General features: G+C 44.9%; 1 protein-coding gene across 1 annotated transcript; it reads left to right on the top strand.

The window, feature by feature from the left end:
* The first annotated feature begins 4,060 nt into the window (after positions 1-4,060).
* Positions 4,061-9,773, top strand: IGJ (immunoglobulin J polypeptide, linker protein for immunoglobulin alpha and mu polypeptides). Its single transcript, XM_010179140.1, has 4 exons — positions 4,061-4,160; positions 8,002-8,137; positions 9,021-9,101; positions 9,572-9,773. The coding sequence occupies exons 1-4, from the start codon at positions 4,097-4,099 to the stop codon at positions 9,771-9,773; spliced, it is 483 nt and encodes a 160-aa protein (XP_010177442.1). The 5' UTR covers positions 4,061-4,096.
* Positions 9,774-10,141: the final 368 nt, after the last annotated feature.

A 10,141-nucleotide genomic window follows, 5' to 3' on the forward strand; every position in this document is an offset into this window, starting at 1 on the left:
GGCTCTGCTCCGGCTCCGCTTCCGCCGCGCCGCGCTTCCGCCTCCGCTTCCGGCCCGATCCCTTCTGCTTCCGCCAGCCCTGCCCGCCCCCGGGCCGCATAGAAGTGAGGGATGTGCTGTGTCCCATCGCTGTCCCCGGAGCCATCCAGTCATTTGGGTGGGGAGGACCTTTAAAATCGAGTTCCAGCACCCAGCAGAGGCTGGGATGCTTTGGAATAATCCCGTCACGGTGGCTTCTGGGGAGAGTTGCAGTTTCAAATTGGATCCCTTTCGGTTAAGCGTTTGTATGTGAAATCACTCCAGGGCTGGAGCGTGATCGAGTTTACTTCTGAGTAACCAGCTGATATTAGATTTCTAATAGAGTAATGCAGGAGCTGTGTGACCTGAGCAGCCACTAAGCCAGGCTTTGATTTTTTATTTTTTTTTAAATCGTGACAGATGGCAAATAATGCCATGTAGAATGAAAAAAAAAGTGTCTTTTTTTCCTCCTCTGGGGTTTTCCATCACAGACCCTTACAACTGCACCAGCTGTCTGTATATTCATCTTACAATAATGAGATTTTTAAAAAAGCAACATAGAAAGCGCACCTGACATCTGCCTGCTTGATAACCAAAACTTCTCATTACCCACTTCCCTACAACCAGACCAAAGTTTCAGAAAGAAAGAGAAGTGTTTGAGAGCCTCCCTGGACACACGTGAGGTACACATGTTAACTCCGGACTCCTTACCCTCACCACATTGCACCTCTGCAGGCACGTTCCCAGGGGCTGCAGCTCAGCCTGCAGGCTGTGAGGTCGGGGCAGGCTGCAGAGCTGGGCTGCTCTGCTCCTTGGAGCGTCCTTTTCCACCAAGAGATTTGCTTCTTTGTGTCTCTTGCCCATCACAGAGCACCCAGCCCAGCCTCCCACGTTTCAAAAGGTAAAATCACATTAATACTGTTTCTTAAGAAATGCAGACAGCCATGCCAAAAGAGCAGAGGGAGGCACAGTCTTGAGTTTAGTCCAAGCTCAGAAACCCAGAGCCTGATAAATTAAGCAAGAGGAGCTCTGCATAGAACAAGTGCAGGTGGTTTTTTCTCACCACAGAACAGGTGCAGTTTTATTTTTAAATATTCCTGTCCACCTTCTTGTGAAAAAAGAAACGTCAAGCAAATATTAAACTTAACTGAAACAGAGTGGGGTGCGCAACTTTACTCACTTTTTGGTGATTCATTTGGATCCTGGCAGATCTGATGGCAGACAAGTCTCATTTCTAAGCCTTTCTGACATGCTCAGCTTCTCCACATAGTCACCTCTGGGTCAAAATTTCCCATGTTTGCTTTTGCACCAAAGATATGTCTAGCATCAAAGACACCTTTTTCAAATCTGTCCATGCCCATTTTCAGGTATCACCTCTCCCAGACACAGGCCTGTAAAAAAGACAGCAACAAGAATAACTTGGGTTTGGTAAGTGAGACACAGCCTGCATTGAATTTGTTAGCCACACCTTGGTGGAAATCCTCTCACTTTATACAAGGTTGCCACTAAAGTACAGCCATCTCTGCCAACCAGGCTTTGTAATCTAGCTGCTTCATCCTGTGATTTTTTTGTGTGTTGCCCATCCAGAGAAGCCTGCAGCCGATTTTTGAGTTAAAATTCCAGATAACTTTTACAAATGTGACCTGTAGAAACCCAGACCTTCAATGTGTCCCTGATGGTTTCCATCCACCTGCCCTCACAATGCAGTGCTCCTATTGCTTTTTGAGTTCTCAGTTATTCCTCTGCCCTGCAGCAAGGTTGGGAGTTCAGCTCCCCACTCAGCCCAGAATCTAAGCTTAGGGTGATGGTTTGCCAGCCCCTTGCCAAGCTGCCATGGTTCTTCAGTGGCTGCTTCCCCAGATAATTTTCTGGTTCTTTACCATGTTGCACAGTAAGAAGGAGACAGTCCATTAAAATAACAGTCCATAAAACAAATCCTCCTGCAAAGAGCTTGCAATCTAGGTAGAAATCCACAGAGACACGCAGGTGGCTGAACAGGACTGAAAATAACTCTTACATCACCATATCAAGACCAAAGGGACTTTATGCAGGCAGGTACATTTAGCAACTGAAATTCAGATACACCGAGCACCGGCAGTCAGGGAAAACCACCGAAATCAACAGAGTCACACAGAATATCAGCCTGCTCAGTCTCTTCCTTCGGGTTTTAAAATACCTTTGGATGCTTCTGCTTGGATTTTTACCAGCACCATATTTTTATCTATGCAGTCTGGCAGAAGAGGCCAGAACTCACCTCTTTTACATGTGCTCCATTCTGCTGCCTGCACCCTCACTTCCTGTATATTTCTAAAAACATCTTTTATTTTGTTACAAAAAATGGTCAGTGAAACAAATAGCACTTTAGATGGCCAACCCTAGCCAGGTTTATGTTTAACCTTCTGCAAAAGGTGAGGCACAAGGTGGCTGGTGCTTCAGAAGAGAGCTCCACATCAAACTCTTGGCAATACTTTCTGGGGAGAGGGAAAGGAAACAAAAAATTTTGCTCTCCTAAAGATGAAGCACTAATGAGAGAACAAGGTTTGTACAGAAGAATTATGGCATAGCCTCATGCTCTCATCAGAGCTGGGCTTGCTCCCATCGTCCCCCACCACCTGCCAGGGGAAACCTCGCATGTCAGCGCTGCTGATGCAACACAAAAGCTGTTTGCATCATGCAACTGCCAGATGAGATGTTTGTGCTGGGAGCAAAAGCTCAGGACAGGGATGCCAGGGTCTTTGAACAGCTCTAGGGTTAGGGACCCAGCCAGCAAGGTCTGAGGAGTGGGAATACAACCTGTAAGCTGACAGGCTGCCATTTCAGGATGCCTGGTAGCATTGCCTGATGACTTTAGGCTCTTAAGAGCCCGATGAGAGCAACCAGCCCTGGGAGCCAACTGTGGGAAGAGCCTGTAGCAGGTCACAGCTGCTCTGCTGTGCGGGGAGAAGCAGGAGACACAGGGAGATTTGTCATGTGCTGCTAAAGTTAATTGAGGAAAACATGCATTGCAGGTAGCAGAAATTCAGGTAACGCTAATGCAGGAGCCCTGGGTAAGAATGGGCCTGCCAGCATCATACTTTGCCCTGAATCCCTTCAATAAAATTGCTGGAAAGGAAATTCTATCCCCCAATATAGGTGCTTGCAGGCCTCTGCTGAAAAGTGTTGTTCAAGACTGAGTTTCCCTTAAAAAGCGGCCTTTTCTGTGCAAGACACATGCATATACTCTACAGACACAGCTCTGGTCATTGCAGTTACATTGCAATGTTTATTTTTCAGAGTTAAGCAGGTGATCCCACATCTGGGACATAAAAAACCCAGGTCATCTCCAATACTCCCCTGAGTATTTTCTTTTAAGGAAAAGTCTGCTTGACAAGCAGCTCAGAGAATTTGCCTGGGGTCAGACTCAGAGCTGTTTGTATATCACAAATCCCATGGGATCCCTTTTCCATTCATAAGGAAAGAAACTCCTTGGTGCAGGAGGAAGAGTTCAGCTTTGCCAGGGACCTACTTTACCTCTTTTACCCATCCCCTCTCTCATCTTGTCTGCTTTGACTGAAAGCAATTTGGGGGCAGGTCAAGCCCTTAATATATATTTGCACAGAACTTGGTGCAAACAGGATTCTGATTTTGAAGCCTGTAGTGCTTTTATATGAGTCAAACTACCCACCAATGGTCGAAGTGTGATTTCTCCAAACTGGGAGCCAGAGCTCTAACCTCTTGGCTGTTGGGACACTTTCTCACCTTACTCTCCTCACCCTTAGGTGGGACAGTGCCACTGGCTCTGGTGTGAACTCAGTCTCAAAGAACCAGGGTGGTTTTGCACTCCCTTGCACTCAGCAGCTTCTCTGCTTGTTGGTGATGAACAGCACAAAAATGCACAGTAATAGTGCAACCCCCTGCCCCCATCACCTTTGAAAGCCAGAGGTCTTTGTGCACTGAACATGCCTGGTTTCAGTCCCCAGCCACATTTTCCACAGCTGGGCTGGTTATTTTAGGAAACAAATAGCTATATCATTTGCACACACCCTTATAGGCAGACACAGGCTCTTTCATCGTGTTCTTCAAAAGAAGGGAAGGCGAGATGAAGAGCTCTTTGTTGCTGTGGGTGGCCTTGGCCGTGTCCTTGGGATTCGTCCTTGTGGCAGGTAGGCGAGAAATGAAAATCATGGAAAACTATGCTTAAGGTATTAGTGATGGATTTTGGATAATCAGCCATTAATAATTTTAACAGTCGAAAATCAAACCTCAAACCCTGCTCAAGAAGTCATGGGTCAGTGGTGCTTGGACACCTCAGTGTCTTTCTGCACTAGAGACTGAGTGTTTTTAATTCCTACCTTGAGGCTAAAAAAGTGATGACTAGCTGTAAATGTGAGATATTATGATTTAGCCATTCTTGATTGGGTTTCTGAAGCAACAAACTGCAAACATGCATGCTTGCTTTTCTACAGCACCAGGAAGCTTGCAAGACCTTTACCTGCTGGATTCACAAGCTTCTAAACTCTTCATGCCAATCCTATTAGGCTGCTACTGCCAACTTATTTCTGATTAAACTGCAGTTTATCATTTAACTCCACTGAATTTCTGGGAGATTCTTGAGTTAGAGCGAGATCAGACTGTATCCCAGAACACTCTTCAGTGTGCCTCACAGGGATACTGCCTGTACTAATGCCAGATCTCTGTGTGACTGTCTAAAGTCATCCTCATGCAATGCTTGATCCTGTCAAAAGGATTAAATCCATGCTTAGGCTTAACCATCCCAACAGCACAGACAACAGCATCCGTGCATTTCCTGCAAGTTTTGGGAAAGGGCATCTTATTGCCTACCCAGGCAGGTCCTAGAAAATTGCTGCTTCCTATGAAAACTGTCCATCTGTATAATCCCTTAGCTGAAAAGGCAGAAAATGTTGAGAAATACTGTGTCAGTTCAACAGAGCCCACTCTGTTTTTCCCCATTCATACACATGGCTTCAGATATATACAGTATATACATAAGCAGCTTAGAGGAGAAGTCAAATTTGAGTTGAATGCAGCGATGGGAGGGCTGTTTGTACTACTTGTGTTGGAATTAATGTATTTTTGGTCTAATTGAGCCTCTTCCTACTTTAATCAAGTAGCAACTTGCACCTGCAGCAGAGCTTGAGCAGATATTTCTGGAATGCATTTGCTTTTTCACTATGCTGCAGCTGGATTTTCTTGGGCTTCACAGTGTGTTACAGGAAAACTCAATACTGGGATATGAGAAATTTTGCCAAAATAGTCTCTGCATGAGTGTTGAGGAGGAAGGGAATACCATATTGCAGCAAGTCCCGTGCCAGAAAATCCAACTTGCAGACATTTAGAAGAGCATTAACAACTTCAGTATTTAACCATCACCTTCTCCCCAAATGAACTTCACTGGGAGATACATAGACGCATTGCTGATAAAACTATTTTTTGCAGCTTTGTAATTTTACTTAAAAAAAAATATATGGAGCACCTTTTACGGTTACTCAAGCCAAGAGTATTACACAAGGCATTAAATCAGGTCAATATTTTTAGAGCACAGTAAAAAAAACCCCTGCATATTCATGAAAGGGTATAATTTTATAAGATGAACTAAAGCCTGCTCCCAAAGGTTTTGGGACAGCTCACAAAGCCAATAGGATCTGACTTGAATATTGGCTTCGGATTAAAGGCTTGGAAAGAATTCTTTATAGTAACAGGCAGAGGAGGATCTGCGTGAAGGACAAGACACTTTCAATAAGACAAAAGGAAGACCAAGACTCAAGGAGGCAGAAGCTAAAGATTCTTTTTGAGTAAGCTTCTGCTTCAGAGAGAGATGTTTGTGATGAGTTGGCAGAGAGGAAGTATGCAGAGCAGCAGAGATTGAAATAAGGGGTACAAAAGATAGGCAGCATTTAACTCGAAACCACCTCCATGTGTCAGATATGATTATGTATTTCTGCCCTGGCGGGGCACGCTGCAGTCAGAAGCATGCCTGGACTTACACTGCATGTGCACAGTTTGCAGTTGCATTTGAACAGCTGGCCAGTTGTGCTGGGTGCTATACAGAGAATTGTAAAAAAGCAGCCCTTGCCTTAAAGGGCTATAGCAGAACATGCTGCAGAGGGATAAAGACAATCACAAGAGCAGTAAAAAGGGCAATATCTCTCGCATATCTGTAGTGGCTTAATCCATTGCCCAAAGCAAAGGAGCATTGTAATTTCCTTCCTGATCAAGAAGCTCTACAGTGAGCTTTCTCCAGAAAGTATTCTGCTGCCAGTTGTCACTGTAACAGCCTTTGTAACCAGCAGGTGAATTGCAGGGTCACTCCGAGGAATCATTTTACACAGTTTTGGTGTCTTCTTCAGTTATGAGTCTGGTAAGGAACTTAGAAAATAACCCAGTGGCATGGAAGCAGATTAGACCAGCATACTGCAGGGGCAGGAAGGAAGCTCTAAGACTCGAGAGGAAAACCTGGAATGCTCTTTGCATTACATAGTAAGGACTAGATACTTAGGGGCTATGCCAATCAATACTGCAGAGAACCTGTCCCTGTTTAGTCCCACAACAGCTTCATGTGACAGTTAAGGTGCTGCCAATAGCAGCTAACAGTCAGAAAACTTACCATAAAATTCCAAGTTCATGCACTGCTCCTGGATCCTATCTTTGGTATTGCTCCTCCAGGCTTTGAGCGCTGTCCTCTTCACTCTATAGCAACAGGGTCTGTTGCTCATAAAATTCAGCACCTTTGCACATGGAAATGAAAAAAAAAACCAGACATAAGCTTATGAAATGTGTCTGCTTCCTTACTAATCCATGCTTTGATGGCTCAAAGAAAACCAGCTATTAGAATTAAACTTTTTAAGTTAAATTGGCTCTGAAATCCTCCATAGACATGATCAACACAGACATTTTTAGCCTGTTTCTTCTTTCTCTCCATGGTTAAACCAAGGAACAATCAGAACAGGCAAATCCCCAAAACTGTGAGGTCCATCTGAGCCCAATGTAAACTATTCCCACCTTATAGACACACACAAAAAGAAGGGGTTTGGTACTTCTAGGCAGTGATCCTGCAAGGTGATGGGTGTTGAACTCGATGTTGGCAGCATTTAGACATACAGAAGGATGTAAAAACAACCACTTGAGGGTGTTACTGTGTGTGCATATAAAAGCAAGGCTAGCCTGTTCCAGGTGGAGAGACCAAAGGCTGATGGGGAAAACCAACTAGAAAAAAAAACCTATTTCCAGTTCATCTGAGTTGCAGATGGGATGTCTTACCCTGTCTTGACTGAGTTTCATATTGAATAATGTGCTAAAAGTGCAGGAGACATACCCAACCTGGTTCTTCTCTATTTGAGTGAACTCCCCAGCTGCCAAACTCAACTTCAGTGTAATCAGAAGAGCAGGAAATCAGGACTGCAGTTCTCCCTGCTAACCAGAAGCACGCTAGGGACCACTTGCTTTTCACTGCCAGGTCACCATGCTGCCTTCTTTCTGAGTCCTGTAGTGTTTTCTGCCATCTGTTTCCTCAGAGACCTGAAGGACAACACACTGCTCAAGGAAAACTGGCATAGCTGCCACGCTGGCAATGTCAGAGACACTTAGAGAACAGATCCAAACTAGGGTTTGGACTGCTAGAATAGTCCTGGTACACGATAGAGGAAGTGGGTAACCTTCCCAGTTAGGGTAAAAGCAGAGCTTCAGCTGCCAGGTATAGCTCAAGGCTTGCAAGGAGACTTTCTTCCTGTTTAATGAGAAAGTCCTACAAGTTTGCCTCTCTCTCACCAGCAACAGTGTCTACGTTCATAGTTTCCTCCTTTCCAGTCCCCTCACCTCCACGCTGTAGACTGAACAGGGCAGACTGCTGAACTCACTTTTGCCAAGAGGCTCATTTGTTGCAGCCAGGACTTCAATGAATTCAGATGCCATAATGGTGCACTTCTGGCCTTCTCCTATCACTTGGCTTTCTGCTTAACCCTGGGATTGCATATCCTGTGCTTGTAGGTTCTCCAGAGGACCCTGAGGACGATGAGTACGTGCTGGTCAATAACAAGTGTCAGTGTGTAACAGTGACCTCAAGGTTGGTCCCCTCCAAAGAAAACCCTGATGAAGAAATCCTGGAGAGAAACATACGCATCATGTAAGTGGCAGACAACTACTGCATGGAGATGGTGAACAGGAGATGATGTGTTATAGGACTTCCCTTTTCCTTGCATTGCATCCCATGTCCTGTGAACTCTTTTTCCCAAGGGTTGCTTTCTATAGTGTGCTGGAATAATTCCTTTTGCTCCCATCTTATGCTTTGTGTTTTTCTAGCTCACATGCACCTATCTGGTGCTTGTCCCTTCAGATACAAAAAGCATCTCGATGTGTTAAAGGGTCCAGTAGTAACAGTACAAAATAGACTGAGGAAGTGGAGTATAACATTTCTACAGTTGATCTAATCTGAAACCAGATTGGTCCCATGACACTGGACTCATTTGCAAATCTGATCTGTTAGCAAGCCTGCTATTTTATAGGCTGGGAATACTAGTTAATGCCTCAACTGTCAGAAAAGGTTAATCCTATGAGGCAGATTTCAGTTTAGGAGGATGATCTTGTCCTATGTATTCACACAAACCTTACATAAACATGTGTGCTTGTCTTGGAAACATGGACCAAGTCCAGGCTCAGAGGTGCAGGATTTTGGTAGAGCTCACAACAGGAGAAGCACTGGTTAAACATCTCTGTACATGGCCTGCAAGTCTCACGGGCCTCTGCCAGCTCAGAATTTTAAAAAAGGGACTATTCAGCACTGTCACCTTGAAAGCAACACTTTCAGAAATGGCTGCAGTCCTCTCTGGGAGGCTTGCTGCCTTTGAAGGGGTGGAGAGGCCAAGATCTGCCCTTCCTGGGCTTTGCTCTGAAGAAGCCTCAGAAAAGAAAAAACCTGAGGAACAAGTTGAGAGTTGAGAATTACAGCAGAGTGATCCCTTGTTTAACAAGTAGTTTTCCTGACAGCAATTCTCTTTCCTCCTTTACAGAGTCCCCCTGAGAGCCCGAGAGAACATCTCTGACCCCACATCCCCACTCAGAACCACTTTCGTCTACCGCATGACTGAACTGTAAGTGATTTTATTCGCTAAGTTCACTTCCTAGGACTCAACCTGCCCTGCAGGGTTGCCCACAGCAGCTCAAAAAAGTGCTTGAAGGCCAGTAGAGAAGGTGAGGCAGAGTCACAGAAGTACGTTTTCTCCACAGAGCCTAGCTTTAATATTCTGTTACAAGCCAAGAAATTGTTGTCCCCATGATTAATTCACATAAAAAGGTCTCACATTTACAGGGAATGCTTCATTCTGACCCCTGTTCATCTTGAATGTCTCAAATATCAGCAAATTACATGTTTCCTGTTTAACTCTCCCTTTTAGAGGCCAGTCTTACCAAAGCATCTGAGTGGGAGTTCCTATGTAGAAGCTATACAGGTCACAGTACCCCCCTAGCTACGTCTGCAGATCAGCCAAGAAGATTTGGGTTTCACCAGGGGCATCTTGTCATCGCCATTCTTAACCCTCGCTCTATTCTCCATCTCTTCCAGCTGCAGAAAATGTGATCCTGTAGAAATCCAACTGGGTGGGGAGATATACAAGGCCCAGCAGAGCAACTTCTGCGATGAACCCCAAACCTGCTATACCTACAACAGGGACCAGTGCTACACCTCGACCTTCCCATTCATCTACCGCGGAGAAACCAAACACGTTGAAGCAGTTCTGACACCAGAATCCTGCTACCCCGATTAGCTCAATTCACCACTCCACTAACGCCTTGTTGCACTCTGTGTTTCTATCAAAAATACATGCATAGCACCTTAGGACCTGGACAACAGTGGCCAAACTATCAGCTCCCAGAGTAATGCCAGCTTGGCTCTTCATCTTGTTTTTAACATCAAACTAGTGCCATCCTAGTTGTCAGAGATTTTCTTCTCCTATCCATGGCCCATAACTGCAACACTGCAGATTATTATTTGTCTCAGATATTCTCACCTTATAGATCAGATCCTCAGCAGGTGTAAATCACTAACTCCCTTGACATGAAGGGAACTACACCAATTTACACCACCAGGGAACCTATCTTCTTGACAATCTTCCATCTGTCTGTGTCTGAGCAG

The sequence above is a fragment of the Mesitornis unicolor genome, unplaced genomic scaffold (genome assembly GCF_000695765.1).
Source record: "Mesitornis unicolor isolate BGI_N332 unplaced genomic scaffold, ASM69576v1 scaffold20432, whole genome shotgun sequence".
Taxonomy (NCBI): domain Eukaryota; kingdom Metazoa; phylum Chordata; class Aves; order Mesitornithiformes; family Mesitornithidae; genus Mesitornis; species Mesitornis unicolor.

Coding starts and splice junctions, on each gene's coding strand:
- IGJ (XM_010179140.1), top strand. CDS start 4,097: ATGAAGAGCTCTTTGTTGCTGTGGGTGGCCTTGGCCGTGTCCTTGGGA. Junction 8,138..9,020: donor GAGAGAAACATACGCATCAT/GTAAGTGGCAGA, acceptor CCTCCTTTACAG/AGTCCCCCTGAGAGCCCGAG. Junction 9,102..9,571: donor GTCTACCGCATGACTGAACT/GTAAGTGATTTT, acceptor CATCTCTTCCAG/CTGCAGAAAATGTGATCCTG.